This window comes from Rhinoraja longicauda, chromosome 5, assembly GCF_053455715.1.
Source record: "Rhinoraja longicauda isolate Sanriku21f chromosome 5, sRhiLon1.1, whole genome shotgun sequence".
Classification (NCBI taxonomy): Eukaryota; Metazoa; Chordata; class Chondrichthyes; order Rajiformes; family Arhynchobatidae; genus Rhinoraja; species Rhinoraja longicauda.
Genome location: NC_135957.1, coordinates 79,074,013 through 79,090,648, shown reverse-complemented (window position 1 = coordinate 79,090,648; position 16,636 = coordinate 79,074,013). Strand labels below are relative to the sequence as shown.

The 16,636-nt window shown below is 42.1% G+C and overlaps 1 protein-coding gene across 2 annotated transcripts in view; it reads left to right on the top strand.

The window, feature by feature from the left end:
- ascc3 (activating signal cointegrator 1 complex subunit 3) overlaps positions 1-16,636 on the top strand; it is a 328,254-nt gene that overhangs the window by 242,528 nt on the left and 69,090 nt on the right. For both annotated transcript variants that reach the window (XM_078399847.1, XM_078399848.1), the window contains exon 35: positions 14,496-14,607. In XM_078399847.1, coding sequence (XP_078255973.1) covers positions 14,496-14,607 — 112 coding nt within the window. The remainder of the gene's footprint in view (positions 1-14,495; positions 14,608-16,636) is intronic.

Genomic DNA, 16,636 nt, shown 5'->3' with positions numbered 1-16,636 from the left:
ATCATGTCATGTAAAGACCTGTACTGTTGTTGTTAATCACATCATACTCCGAAACATTTTAGTCAGTGTTATTTAAAATATGAGACTATCTGAACTCCTTTCAGAAATTATTCCCTTTGTCTTGGACTCTGAGGGAAAAGCATTAGTCTGAATAGTACATGTGGAGGTTAGTTGTAACCATGGATTAGATGGATATAGAAAAATTGCAGCTCAGGACATCATTTGTTTTCCTGTAGATAAATCCAATCAGTCCCATTACCCTTCCTTTTCTAGATAGCCCTTTAATTATTTATTCAAATTCATTTCAAAAGACACATTTGAAGTAACGTGTTATGTGAAAATAGCACATATTTTCATGCAGTGCTATTCTAGCTTATATTTACTCATGTACTTGGTTCTCAAGGGGAATTGGTGTCTAAATCAGTGGCTGAATCAGAAATGCTGATGGATCACAGACAGACCCTCTTCCTTGTGTAACAAATAACCTGATGGATAACCTGGTCCAGCAGCATCTGTGGGCACTCGCCATTTTGTGTCAGGACCCTTCATCTGGACTGAAAAATTAGAGGGGAGCCAGTATAAAGAGGTGAGGGGGAAAGTGTGGGATAAGAGTTGGCAGAAAGAGATAGACAATCGGTGCAGGAGTAGGCCATTCGGCCCTTCGAGCCATCACCGCCATTCAATGTGATCATGGCTGATCATTCATAATCAGTACCCCGTTCCTGCCTTCTCCCCATACCCCCTGACTCTGCGATCTTTAAGAGCTCTATCTAGCTCTCTCTTGAAAGCATTCGGAGAATTGGCCTCCATTGCCTTCTGAGGCAGAGAATTCCACAGATTCACAACTCTCTGACTGAAAAAGTTTTTCCTCATCTCAGTTCTAAATGGCCTACCCCTTATTCTTAAACTGTGGCCCCTTGTTCTGGACTCCCCCAACATTGGGAACATGTTTCCTGCCTCTAATGTGTCCAATCCCTTAATAATCTTATATGTTTCAATAAGATCCCCTCTCATCCTTCTATACAAGCCTAGTCGCTCCAGTCTTTCAACATACGACAGTCCCGCCATTCCGGGTATTAACCTAATGAACCTACACTGCATGACTTCAATAGCAAGAATATCCTTCCTCAAATTTGGAGACCAAAACTGCGTACAGTACTCCTGGTGCGATCTCATCGGGGCCCTGTACAACTGCAGAAGGACCTCTTTGCTCCTATACTCAACTCTTCTTGTCATAAAGGCCAACATGCCATTAGCTTTCTTCACTGCCTGCTGTACGTGCATGCTAACTGTAAGTGACTGATGAACAAGGACACCCAGATCTTCCACCTCAGTTCTCCATACTGACTATTTCCCTTCTTTAGTCCAGATAGAGGGTCTCAACACAAAATGCCATTTCTCTCCACATCTGCTGCTTGGCCAGCTGAGTTCTCCAGCACTTATTTTCCTGAAAGTGGCCTTACAGGTAGACATGGTAATGAAGAATGCTTTTGGACCGCTGACGTTCATCAATGATGTTCCTATTGGGGCACCTGACGTTTATTTTGGGTCGAGACCCTTTGTCAGACTATTGAGGATTGTCAATAGTCAATGCTGACAACTGTATTCTGCACTCTGTATCTTATTTGCTCTATATACTGTACTTGAGTTTGACTTAATTATATTTATGTAATTATTTGATCTGTTTTGGATGGTGTTCAAAACAGAGCTTTTCATTGTACCTCGGTACCCAAACCTCAAGAGCATTGAGAATAGAAGTTGAGATGTTATGTTGTAGTCGTACAAGCCGTTGGTGAGGCAACGTTTTGAGCATTATATTGTGTTTTGGTCACCCATCTATAAGAATGATACCATTAAGATCGAAAGATAGCAGAGAAGATTTACAAGGATTTTGCCAGGATTCGAGGGCTGAGATATAGGGAGAGATTGGGCAAACTGGGACTTTATTCCTTGGAGCGCAGAAGGCTAGAAGGTGATCTTATAGAGGTGTATAACAACATGAGGTGAATTGATAAGGTGAATGCACAGTCTTTTACCCAGAGTAGGCGAATCAAGAACCAGAGGACATGGGATTAAGGTGAGGGTTGAAAAATTTAATTGGAATCTAAGGAGCATCTTTTTTCACACAGAGGGTGGTGGGTAAATGGAATGAGTCATTAAAGATGGTAGTTGAGGCAAGTACAATACAATATTTAAAAGACACTTGTACAGGTATATGGATAGGAAAGGTTTAGAGGGATATGGTCAAATTGCAAGCAAATGGGACAATCTTAGATGGGTCGTCTTGGTTGGCATTGACAAGTTGCCATCGATTAATGGAGGATGTTGCCAGGACTCGAGGGACTGAGTTGTAGGGAGAGGTGGGGTAAGCTCAACTTTATTCCATGGAGAGAGGTGATCTTACAAAGCTGTATAAAATCATGAGGAGTTTGGATAGGGATGGGGAATCAAGAACTAGAAACATAGAAAATAGGTGCAGGAGGAGGCCATTTGGCCCATTGAGCCAGCACCGCCATTCATTGTGATCATGGCTGATCATCCACAATCAGTACCCTGTGCCTGCCTTCTCTCCATATCCCTTGATTCCACTAGCCCCTAAAGTTATATCTAACTAGAGGGAATAGGTTTAAGCTGAAAGGGAATAGATTTAATAAGACTGGAAGGTCAACTTTTTCACGAAGAGGGTGACATGTATATGAAATGAGCTGCCAGAGGAAGTGGTTGATGCCAATAGAATAACAATATTTAAAAGGCACAGAGACCCAAGAGATTGCAAATGCTACAAAACACAAAGTGCTGGAGAAATTCAGCAGGTAAGCAGCATCTGTGGCAAGAATGAACAGATAACATTTGAAGTCAGGTCTCTTTTTCGGACTGAAGAAACATCTTGACTAAAAAATGCCTTCTGTTTAGAAGGATATGGGTCAAACGAGAGCAAAAGGAACTAGTTTATAAGAGCATCTTGATCAGCACAGATAATTGGGCCGAAGGGCCGCTTTTCCCTGCTGTATAACTCATTGACTATTATTTGTTGCCCCAAATTGCAACATCTACAATCTCCTAGTTCCTTGGGGTTAAGGCCTACATTTCCATTTGAGGCCCTTGCTGTTTCTTTAGCATTTGTACAGGGCATATCATTGCTGTGATTGATGACTGTGTTATGCTACCAGCTTCTGTATTAGGCCGGTCAAATGCATACAAGTCAACATTTAAACTAATTACATTGAAGTTTTGCTTGGTTTTAGCGCACAATTGACTATTGTGCATTATGCTTAATTTCCCAGATCATTGTGTCAGATGGAACATCCACAAAAAAAAAGACACAGTGCTGGAGATCTTTCTATCTTTCCCTCTCTCTATCTTTCTCCCTCTCTCTATCTTTCTCCCTCTCTCTATCTTTCTCAGTCTATCTCTCTCTTCTCTTTCTCTCTCTTCTCTTTCTCTCTCTTCTCTTTCTCTCTCTCCTCTCTCTCCTCTCTCTCCTCTTTCTCTTTTTTTCTCTCTCTCTCTCTCTCTCTCTCTCTCTCTCTCTCTCTCTCTCTCTCTCTCTCTCTCTCTCTCTCTCTCTCTCTCTCTCTCTCTCTCTCTCTCTCTCTCTCTCTCTCTCTCTCTCTCTCTCTCTCTCTCTCTCTCTCTCTCTCTCTCTCTCTCTGTCTCTCTCTCTCTGTCTCTCTCTCTCTCACTGTCTCTCTCTCTCACTGTCTCTCTCTCTCACACGCACACCTAGTCCCAGCTGCCTGTGTTTAACATAGAAACAGAAAATAGGTGCAGGAGGAGGCCATTTGGTCCTTCGAGCCAGCACTGCAATTCATTGTGATCATGGCTGATCATCCACAAACAGTAACCTGTGCCTGCCTTCTCCTCATATCCCTTGTTTCCACTAGCCGCTAGAGCTTTATTTAACTCTCTTTTAAATTCATCCAGTGAATTGGCCTCCACTGCCTTCTGTGGCCGAGAATTCCACAAATTCACAACTCTCTGGGTGAAACAGTTTTTTCTCACCTCAGTTTTAAATGGCCTCCCCTTTATTCGTAGACTGTGGCCCCTGATTCTGGATTTCCCCAACACTGGGAACATTTTTCCTGCATCTTGCTTGTCCAGTTCTTTTATAATTTTATCCGTCTCTATAAGATCCCCTCTCATTCTTCTAAACACCAGTGAATACAAGCCCAGTCTTTCCAATCTTTCCTCATATGACAGTCCCGTCACCCCGGGAATTAACTACGTGAACCTACGGTGCACTGCCTCAATAGCAAGGATGTCCTTCCTCAAATTAGGAGACCAAAACTGCACAGAATACTTCAGATATGGTCTCACCAGGCCCCTTTACAACTGCAGAAGGACCTCTTTACTCCTATACTCAAATCCTCGTTATGAAGGCCAACATGCCATTAGCTTTCTTCACTGCCTGCTGTACCTGCACGCTTACTTTCAGTGACTGGTGTACAAGGACACCCAGGTCTCGTTGCACTTTCCCTTTACCTAATCTGACACTATTGAGATAATAATCTGCCTCCTTGTTTTTGCTGCCAAATTGGATAACGTCACCCTTATCTACATTATACTGCATCTGCCATGCATTTGCCCACTCACTCAACCTGTCTAAGTCTCCCTGCAACCTCCTAATATCTTCTTCGCACTTCACACTGCCACCAAGCCTTGTGTCATCTGCAAACGTGCTAGTGTTACTTCTAATTCCATCATCCAAATCATTAATATATATTGTAAATAGTTGCGGCCCCACCACCGAGTTTAACCCATATCTTTTAAAATCTTTGGTCTGCTTCTTTTTTCTTGTTGAATAAACTGAAAATCTAATTCAATGAACCCATTCAAGCTTTATGCAACATCCATGGCTTTTGTGCGTTAAACTGAGGACCTATTTATAAGGTCTATCTTGAATCTTACAAACCAGCTAAAGATCTCAAAAGAAAAGGTCAGTCGTTCAAGACTGAGATGAGAAGTAACATGTTCACTCAGAGGGTTGTGAAACTTTGGCATTCTCTATCCAAGAGCACCACGGAGGCTTGATCCCTGAGTATAAACAAGATAGAGATAATAGATTTTTTACATATTAAGGCAGTTGGAGGATTTGATGTAATTGCAGGAGAGTGATATGATAAAGGATCAATCAGGATCTTATAGAAAGGCATGTATAGAAACATAGAAACATAGAAAATAGGTGCAGGAGTAGGCCATTCGGCCCTTCAAGCCTGCACCGCCATTCAATATGATCATGGCTGATCATCCAGCTCAGTAACCTGTACCTGCCTTCTCTCCATACCCCCTGATCCCTTTAGCCACAAGGGCCACATCTAACTCTCTCTTAAATATAGCCAATGAACTGGCCTCAACTACCTTCTGTGGCAGAGAATTCCACAGACTCACCACTCTCTGTGTGAAGTAATGTTTTCTCATCTCGGTCCTAAAAGACTTCCCCCTTATCCTTAACCTGTGACCCCTGGTTCTGGATTTCCCCAACATCGGGAACAATCTTCCCGCATCTAGCCTCTCCAACCCCTTAAGAATTTTATATGTTTCTATAAGATCCCCCCTCAGTCTTCTAAATTCCAGTGTGTATAAGCCTAGTTTATCCAGTCTTTCTTCATATGAAAGTCCTGCCATCCCAGGGATCAATCTGGTGAACCTTCTCTGTACTCCCTCTAAGGCTAGAATGTCTTTCCTCAGATTAGGAGACCAAAACTGTACACAATACTCCAGGTGCGGTCTCACCAAGGCCCTGCACAACTGCAGCAGAACCTCCCTGCTCCTATACTCAAATCCGCTTGCTATGAATGCTGTTTGCAACTCCCGAGCTATGCAACATAAACGTTTAAGAAGCATCTAGACAGGTACATGGATAGGACGGGTTTACAGGCATGTGAATTTTCCGCGTTTTTAAAATCCATTTTCCGCGCTTTTTGCATGATTTCCACGTTTTTCACTGTCAAAATCGTGTTTACCAACGGAGAAATCGGATCGGAAAAAAGGAAAAGAAACGATGTATAGATTTGTAATGAGCACTAGGGTTCAGCTAGAGATCGCTAGGGGTTCTGCGAGAAATCCCCCCGCCCTGGAAGTCTCCCCAAAAATGTGGCACCTAGGCTGGGCAAGGCAGTCAATCTCGACCTCATCGGGACTCCCATGGCCGATCGGTGGGTTGAATTTGTAACCTGCGGCCGGGGCTCTGGAACTCCAGCCCAGCTGGAGCCAGCACATCTATCCCCATAGCCGACTTCCTTGGCCGGCTGGATAAACCAGCAAAGCTCTGGAATCAAGAGTGACAGAAAATCAGTGATGGAACTGTAATGAGTAAATATTAAATTTAAGTGCAAGATTATATAGCTAAATTAATTAAGACGGGGTTAAAATATAAAACACAGCAGAAAAGCCTTTTTGGGCTGATTATCAATTAATGTGCGAATTTAGATTTAGAGATACAGTGCGGAAACAGGCCCTTCGGCCCACAGAGTCTGCGCCGCCCAGCGATCCCCGCACATTAACACTACCCTACACACTAGGGACAATTTTTTTACATTTACCCAGTCAATTAACCTACATACCTGTACGTCTTTGGAGTGTGGGAGGAAACCGAAGATCTCAGAGAAAACCCACGCAGGTCACGGGGAGAACGTACAAACTCCGTACAGACGGCGCCCGTAGTCAGGATCGAACCTGAGTCTCCGGCGCTGCATTCGCTGTAAGGCAGCAACTCTACCGCAGCGCCACCGTGCCTCCCTTTACTTCAAAACGTTATTAGTAGATAGTGACATATTCACATTATTTTGTAATGTCCGTTTTTACTTTGAAATGTACTAAAAGACGCTTGAAACTAGTAACTTTGTGTGTCATTTTTCCAATTTTTTGACCCTCGCTGTATGCCATGCGCAAGCCCTCAGCTCTTTTCCTCTTTTTTTACCTCACTCGCATGTCTGGGTTTAAAGAGATGTTGGCCAAATGTTGGCAGATGGGAATGGTGTAGATGGGGAATGTTGGTTGGGTGTGGCAAGTTGGGCCGAAGGGCATGTTTCGGCGCTATTTGACTCTGTGACGCTAAACATGCTGTAGTGCAGACTGTGGTTCTCCAAGGATCTGTGCATTCTAGCAGATTATCATTAATATCATAACCATCATCTGCTTCTGCTTCGGTAATGAGATGCTCAATCAGCCACATTCCATTCATTGTGTGCACACTTCTATTTGTTCCACCACCAGTAAAAAAAACTCAGCATCGTATCAGACCTTTCTGCAAAAGATGACTGCTGACTGACCATTTGCAACATTTTCCTGTTTCTGTTTCAGATTTCCAACCTCCAGTTTTCATTTTCTGTTTACAAAATATTCACTCTAAAATTTGCCACAGTGTGCATAATGGCAGGTGGATTTACTGTGTTCTCTTGAACCCAAAATTGAGACATTGCCATTTCTAAGGAAATTCACTCATGAGTTGGACTAATTTATTATGTTTCAACGTGTTCGACTCTAGCATGTTTTAACAGTATTATTCAGCACCTAGTCTACTTTTAAATCATTAATTATAATTGCGTTTGTATTTATATTATGTCTCTAAGTATTTCACACAATGAATCAAGGGTTGAAAAGAGGGATGTGTACACAACATGTGGGCAATTTATTAATGTTTTATTAAAAATCCATGCTTACAATTATGCATCTGGCGCAGATATGTTTGGCCTGTCTGTTGGACTGTGTTGCAGATTTATGACCAATTATATATTCATTCTAATGAGATTGCCTAATTATTCATTTCATCACTGCTTTGTAAAAGTAGCAGAGGCACGGTAATTAAAACAATATGTATGTTTGAATTGTATTTTTAAATACTCAACAGACTTGTTGTTGGTGTTTTTAACTATTGTTTCTTGAACTTCCATGTCTCTTGCTTTAAATTCCCATTTTCTCACAGTTCACTTACAAAAAGGAACCTTCCATTTGAACTTCGACTCCTCCCCTCCATTTTAGTAAATGAGAAGTTTTTTTCACCAGACAGTTCTTCCTTTCTCATGCTAACATGAATGCACTTCCTTTGCGCCCAACAATAATTTATTCATGTTCAAAGCTGTTCCACATAAAGGCTTGATTTGCAGATTCACACAAGCTTTTGAAAGTTGGTGATTATCAAATCATAATACAATTTAGGGGCGGCACGGTGGCGCAACGGTAGACGTACTGCCTTACAGCGCCAGAGACCCGGGTTCGATCCTGACTGGGGGTGCTGTCTGTATGGAGTTTCTAGGTTCTCCCTGTGACTGCGTGGGTTTTCCCCGGGTGCTCTAGTTTCCTCACACACCCCAAAGGCGTACAGTTTTGTAGGTTAATTGGCTTTGGTAAAATATTGTAAATTGTTCTTAGTGTATAGGATAATGCTAGTGTATGGGGATCGCTAGTCAGCGCAGACTCGGTGGGCCGAAAGGCCTGTTTCCGCACTGTATCTCTAAACTAAATTATTTCTCTGCCTTTGACTACTTCCTTTCCTTTGCTAATGTTGTTAAGTCATAATATCCTAATAAACAGAAACATAAATGTTCTCAACCTTTTTCAGATCCTTACTTTATTTTTTTAAAGAGGAAACGCACGTTTCACATCAGGCATACTCAACAGATCAGGCAGAATCTGTGAAGAAACAACTGTTTATCTTCATTGGTTATGACCTGGAATGTCATCTGTGTTTATATCTTCATGGATGTTGTCTGACTTTAGAGTATCGTTGGCATCTTCAGTTTTTATTTCACATTCACAAAATATGCAGTTTTTGTTGTTTTTTAAAATCTCTCGTTTCATCCCTGTTCCATCTTTGTTGTCCTCGTCCCTTGTTCTCGCTTGATTGCTTGTGCTTTGAAGCCTGTGTCACTCTAGAAGTATAACAGCTTGTCTCAAATTGTATGATTTTGTACGAGGACGTGTCTGGACTCCATGCCCCGAATGCTTGACTGGCATCTGTAGGTCTCTGTGAGGAATCGTGACTTCCAGCAAACCCATGTGTTACAGCTTTGACATGCAACATCTATTTCTTAATTTCCCTCCCAAACCTTACCATTAATATTATTATTCCGCTGCATCTGTGTGGGCTACTTTGAATATTTGTACTTTGTATCAGTGAAAGCTACCCTGATTTAAATTTATTTTGTGAGTATGATTTGTCTGGTTTAGCTGAGGTCATGCCTTGCCTCCCATTGCAATTATTCTTCAAATAATGTGAATTGCAATCCTACAATTTGTTACCTCTATCTGATGTCCAAAAGAATAATGATATCTCTACACCGCAGATAATACTGCTGATGGTTTTATAGGTATGTTTGAAATTTTGATTATACATGTTCATGGTCCCATAGGGAATTATTCCTGTGTTTCCCAGAAGGCTACTAATGGAAGTTAGCCAGTCTATCCCATGTGCTAGCAGCTATTAGTATAAAACTGCCTCTGATTTTGACTCCTCTCATGGGACAAGTAATTATTGTGTTCAAACAGGCTATAATTCTGATCCTGCTGGCTCTCTGAGTACGCCCCCAGCTATTAGAATCATTTAACATCTCAGCACCTGTTAACAGCAGTGTAAATATTCAACCCTGCTTGTATGCAGGTTATGAGCCGTATGCTAGGGAACCCTGTGAGGCTAGTCTTTTAAATTGAAGCCTTTGACAACTCAATTACTCTGTTACTAGGGTGTATAATAAAATGTCTATTTAAAGGGAGTGATAAGACAAGTCAATTAGACTGTTGCTCGGTTGTTCAATGAAACAGCTGTCCAAAGGGACGGGATAGATTACTGCTAAACTGGAGAACAACAGGTAAATACTCTTTGCAGGCTGACACTGCTGATAATTCCCCATGTGATTGTTCCTAGCATTAAACTTTCCGAAACGTGCAAAATTCAACCAGTCAAAGTGAAATATTTAACTAAAATATATTTTCTTTATTGTTCACTAAATTACACGTTATGGAAAATTGCTTTCCCCCTGCTAATTTTCATTCCTTGCTTGAATATCTTCCTGTGTGAACCATCTTTCAGTTCCTCTCTTGTGGCCAATGCTCATGTTTACATTTGCTACAATAGCCAGCTGAAATCTCCCCTTCAACAGTCCAGAATTTTTTTATAATTACATTACATGTTTTGTTTGGAAGGGGGAGGGGGGGGGTTACATTTATTTCCTTCAATCAGAAGCCTCCTCCAATGATCTTAGATTTCTGGAATTAAACGTTATCTCCATACAACAACCGCAAAAGTGCCATTGAGTGTCTGCCCCTGTAATTGACCCACCTAACTCCTTTAAGCTGTTTCATTTTCCATCAGTCCCTCCACCCAAGCCTTGAATCCCTTTTCTTAAACACTGAACAACCCTTTATCTGAAAATCCAGCACATACTGAACCCTGAGTGTAGAATTCCTACCAACTCTCCATTTGTACAAACACTAGCATTCTCCGTCAGCCTCACTTCTAATACTCCCGAAGAAGACACAGAGTGCTGGAGTAGCTCAGCAGGTCAGACAGCATCTCAGGAGAACATGGATAAGTGACATTTTGGGTCAGGACCCTTCTTCAGACTGAATTTAGGGTGGGGGAGGTTGATTAAACCTAAATATGTGGAAAAGCTTCCAAAAGAAAATCTATTCTTTTAATGCTTATCTTAACTTCTCATTCTTGCCGCCTTTCCCTATGCTGCCTTCAACTTAACTGAAAAATGCCAAAATCAATATTGTTAACTGTAGTTAGTAGAAATAGGTAAAAATAAGCATAAAAACGTAGAAAATGTGTGCAGGAGTAGGCCATTCGGCCCTTTGAGCTAGCACCGCCATTCAATATGATCATGGCTGATCATCCAAAATTAGTACCCCGTTCCTGCTTTCTCCCCATACCCCTTGATTCCGTTAGCCCTAAGAGCTATATCTAACTCTCTCTTGAAAACATCAAGTGAATTGGCTTCCACTTCCGCATCAGCTATGATCACATTGAATGGCGGTGCTGGCTCGAAGGGTCGAATGGCCCACTCCTGCACCTATTGTCTTCTGTGACAGTGAATTCCACAGATTCACAACTCTCTGGGTGAAAAAGTTGTTCCCCATCTCAGTCCTAAATGGCCTACCCCTTGTTCTTACACTGTGTCCCCTGGTTCTGGACTCCCCCAACATCGGGAACATTTTTCCTGCATCTAGCCTGTCCAATCCCTAAAGAATGCTTAGGTTTCTATAAGATCCCCTCTCATCCTTCTAAATTCCAGTGAATACAAGCCCAGTCAACCCGTTCTTTCATCATCTGTCAGTTCCGCCATCCCGGGAATTAACCTGGTGAACCTACGCTGCACTCCCTCAATAGCAAGAATGTCCTTCCTCAAATTAGGAGACCAAAATCGCACACAATAGTCCAGGTGTGGTTTCACCAGGGCCCTGTACAACTGCAGTTGGACCTCCTTGCTCCTATACTCAAATCCTCTCGCTATGAGCTTTTCCAAAAAAGCAATTGTGGAACTAAGTTAAATGGGAGTGAGGATAAAGAAAGCTCATTTTTACTTTGTAACAATTTTTTAGTTGAGTTTAAAGATAGAGTGCGGAAACAAGCCTTTCAGCCTACCGAGTCCACAACGACCAGTGATCCTCGTACATTAACACTATCCCACACCAGGGATAATTTATAATTTTTACCGAAGCCAATTAACTTACAATCACGAATGTCTTTGGAATGCGGAATGAAACAAAAGATCCAGGAGAAAATTCATACAGTCACAGGGAAAACGTACAAACTCTGTACAGACAGCACCCATATTCAGGGTCAATCCTCTGGATATGTAAAGCAACAATTCTACTGCTGTGCCACTGTGCCGCCCTCTAAATTGCAATAAATGTCAAAAGGAAAAAATATATATTTGCACTCCTGTGCATTTTCTACTGATTTTTGTTGGAAAATGTATTCCTGTACAGTCTGGATATTGGGCTTTGGAAATTCCTTTGTGTGATTCCAAAAAAATGAGCTGTACAGTTGAAAATAAACTTAATCTGGAGTAGAGACATTTCTTAACTCAGATTTTCCAGATGAATGATGCATTTGGGCATCTTTTCTCCTGTAAAATTCCAAAGGCAAACTCTAAAGCTAGCTCAAAGGCAAAATCAGAACTGATTTTTACAGTTCCCTCCATAATGTTTGGGACAAAGACCCATCATTTATTTATTTGCCTCTGTACTCCACAATTTGAGATTTGTAATAGAATGTATACATTATGGTTTCACCATGTAGAAATTACAGCAGTGTTTATACATAGTTCCCCCATTTCAGGACACCATAATGTTTGGGACACAGCAATGTCATCCCAATCTCGTTGTACCCCCTGTACAATGACAATAAAGATATATTGTATTGTATTGTAGTCATGTTTAGTATTTTGTTGCATATCCTTTGCATGCAATGACTGCTTGAAGTCTGTGATTCATGGACATCACCAGTTGCTGGGTGTCTTCTCTGGTGAAGCTCTGCCAGGCCTGTATCGCAGCCATCTTTAGCTTATGCTTGTTTTGGGAGCTAGTCCCCTTCAGTTTTCTCTTCAGCATATAAAAGGCATGCTCAATTGGGTTCAGATCAGGTGATTGACTTGGCCATTCAAGAATTAACCATTTTTTAGCTTTGAAAAATTCCTTTGTTGCTTTAGAAGTATGTTTGGGATCATTGTCTTGCTGTGGAATGAACTGCCGGCCAATGTGTTTTGAGGCATTTGTTTGAACTTGAGCAGATAGGATGTGTCTATACACTTCAGAATTCATTATGCTACTACCATCAGCAGTTGTATCATCAATGAAGATAAGTGAGCCAGTACCTTCAGCAGCCATACATGCCCAGGCCATAACACCCCCACCAGGATAGCCCTGCAGAGAGTAGTGCGTTCGGCAGAACGCACCATGGGAACTACACTCGTCCCCCTGCAGGACCTATACATCAGGAGGTGCAGATCCACAGCAAGCAAGATCATGAGGGACCCCTGCCACCCCAGTAACGGACTGTTCCAGATGCTACGATCAGGCAAACGCCTCCGCTGTCACGCTGTGAAAACAGAGAGGATGAGACGGAGCTTCTTCCCACAGGCCATCAGGACTGTCAACTTTTATAACCCCAGAGATTAAATTTTTGTCGACACTAATAGTAACTTATTAACTTTATTTATATGCTGTAACTGTAATTCTTTTTGTGCACAACCCGCAGACATTGCCACTTTCATTTCACTGCACATTTATTTATGTGACAAATAAATTTGACTTGACTTGACTTGACTTGACCACCGTGTTTCACAGATGAGGTGGTATGCTTTGGATCTTGGGCAGTTCCTTCTCTCCTCCATACTTTGCTCTTGCCATCACTCTGATATAAGTTAATCTTCGTCTCATCTGTCCACAAGACCTTTTTTCCAGAACTGTGGTTGCTCTTTTAAGTACTTCTTAGCAAACTGTAACCTGGTCATCCTATTTTTGCAGCTAACCCAGTGGTTTGCATCTTGAAGTGTAGCCTCTGGATTTCTGTTCATGAAGTCTTCTGCAGACAGTGGTCATTGACAAATCCACAACTGACTCCTGAAGAGTGTTTCTGATCTGTCGGACAGATGTTTGGGGATTTTTCTTTATTATAGAGAGAATTCGTCTGTCATCAGCTGTGGAGGTCTTCCTTGGCCTGCTAGTCCCTTTGCGATTAATAAGCTCACCAGTGCACTCTTTCTTCTGAATGATGTTCCAAACAGTTGATTTTGGGAAGTCTAAGATTTGGCTGATGGCTGATGTCTCTAACAGTTTTATTCTTGTTTCTCAGTCTCGTAATGGCTTCTTTGACTTTCATTGGCACAACTTTGGTCCTCATGTTGATAAACAGCAATAAAAGTTTCCAAATGTGATGTAAAGACTGGAGGAAAGACTAGATGCTGAGAGCTCTCTTATACCTGCATTAAGGAGGCATTTAAACACACCTGAGCAATTACAAACACCTGTGAAGCCATGTGTTCCAAACATTATGGTGCCCTGAATTGGGGGGACTATGTACAAACACAGCTGTAATTTCTACATGGTGAAACCAAAATGTATAAAAATACCTTTTAATAAAATCTGACAATGTGCACTTTAATCACATGTGATTTTTTTTCTATTACAAATCTCAAATTGTGGCGTACAGAGGCAAATAAATAAATGATGGGTCTTTGTCCCAAACATTATGGAGGGCACTGTAGTTCAAGATAAATGGCCATAATTTTGCCATTTGAAACTGCTCTTGGATTGTTGCCAGAGAATCCTTTGAGATAATGATAATGGTGCTTTTGGAATGATGTCTTGTTTGTTTTTTGTTAGCACTTGTGATAATTAATATCAGCATCGTAAGTACAATGGAATGTCACGAGAAGAGGATGAATGCAATTTTCCAAGAAAATGCCTTGAAAATGCTGATATGTGATGCTAGTGGAGCTTAACTGTCCATTTTGATTTATAATGTTTTTCTACTGCCTGCTTTCTCACAGTTATTATAACTTGGATGATATTAACCATGAAAGCATGAACAAATATCTGTCCAACCTCGTGGAGAAGTCTCTTGCAGATCTGGAATGTTCCTATTGCATATCAGTGGGGGAGGTAAGGCTCACTTTGTACAATCGCCCTTATTGTGCCACAATATGTTTATGTTTTAATCTTCATTGTCTAACAGCAGAGCTTTGGTTGGAAACATGGGCCATTTAGGACAGCTGTAAATGAAAAGCAGTCTTTACTCCTGCGTTTAGACAAGGAATTTTCCACGTGTAAAAGGGCGGCACTGTGGCGCGGCAAGTGGAGCTGCTTGCTGCCTCACAGCTTCAGAGATCCAGGTTCAATCTTGACCTCGGGTGCCGCCTGTGTGAAGGTTGTACATACTCCCTGTGACCACTTGGGTTTCCTCCAGGTGCTCCCACATTCCAAAGACGCGCAGGTTTGTTAGGTTATTTGGCCTCTGTAAATTACCTTTAGTGTGCAGGGAGTGGATGATAAAGTGGGATAACATAGAACGGGTGATCGGTAGTCGGTGTGAACTTGGTGGCCGATGAGGCTTGTTTCCAGGCTGTATTTCTAAAGTAAAGGTCAGGATCAAACCTGGATCACCAGCTCTGTGAGGCAGCAGCTCTACCAGCTGCGCCACTGTTCAATACAATACAATACAATATATCTTTATTGTCATTGTACAGGGGTACATCAAGATTGGGAATGCGCCTCCCATACGATGCAATAAATTAATTAGCTAGTCAGTATTAATTTAAACAACCCAATGAAACAAATTGGACAGTTTTAAAACAGAATAAAGTGCAAGTAGATCTCTGCCAGTTCACTGTGCGATGTGACTATCCGGCTCAGCAGGACCGGTTCATAGCAGCTATGGCCCTGGGGATGAAGCTGTTCCTGAGTCTGGAGGTGCGGGCGTAGAAGGCCTTGTATCGTCTGCCTAGGTCTGGGGTATCTGCAATAAAAGATTGCCACCTTCTCACGCTGATTAGAAACATAGAAAATAGGTGCAGGAGTAGGCCATTCGGCCCTTCGAGCCTGCACCGCCATTCAATATGATCATGGCTGATCATCCAACTCAGTATTCCGTACCTGCCTTCTCTCCATACCCCCTGATCCCTTTAGCCACAAGGGCCACATCTAACTCCCTCTTAAATATAGCCAATGAACTGGCCTCAACTACCTTCTGTGGCAGAGAATTCCACAGATTCACCACTCTGCGTGAAAAAAAACGGATTAGTCAGAATCCGCCTGTGAAAAATGACCAGTTCACAGCCATAGAGGATAAACAACACCTGGCTCAGCAGAGGTAGGAGGCGGAGGAAGGAGGTTGAGGGTTGCGGCTTTAATGCCCTGGGATGAGCTCCCCTTAAGGCAAGGGTGTCAAACTCATTTTAGGTCACGGGCCGGAATGGACAAAATGCAACTTCATGGGGGCCGGATCTGTTGTGCACGCGCAAACGCAAGAGAGCATGCTTCCACAGCTTTCTTGCCTTCGTCTTTTCAACCTGCTCTCGTGTGTCTCAATCTCTGCTATAACTACAAAGTGTTTCACTTTATGAATTTCATTTCTAATGAAGAAGCTGCCAAGCAAGCATTACTTTTATGATTGGTATCTAGGCCCGAGATAGAGTAGATGTGAAAATAATGTTTCCAGTAATAGGAGAGTCTAGGACCAGAGGTCACAGCATCAGAATAAAAGGTCATACATTCAAAATGGAGATGAGGAGGAATGGGTGGTGAATCTGTGGAATTCAGTGCTACAGACAGCGGTGGAGGCCAAGACATTGGGTATTTTTGAGGCAGAGATTGATAGGTCTCGATTAGGTTAATGGGGAAAGAAGACAATCGAATGTGGTTCAAAGAGAAAATAGATCCGCCATGGTTGAATGGCAAAGTAGACTTGATAGGATAAATGGCCTAATTCTGTTCCCCTATCTTATAGTCTGCCTACAGTGTTTATGTTTTGCCCACAATGGGCTGGCTGGGTGGTGAACAGCCAAACAGCAGCTACCTGGCATGGTGAAAGATGGTCTGTCCATCATCTCACCTGTAGGCCCCGCTCCCCATCCCTCTCCTTGTGTCTTTCTTCCTTCCCCTCACATCCTCTCCCTTCACCTCTCATGTCCTT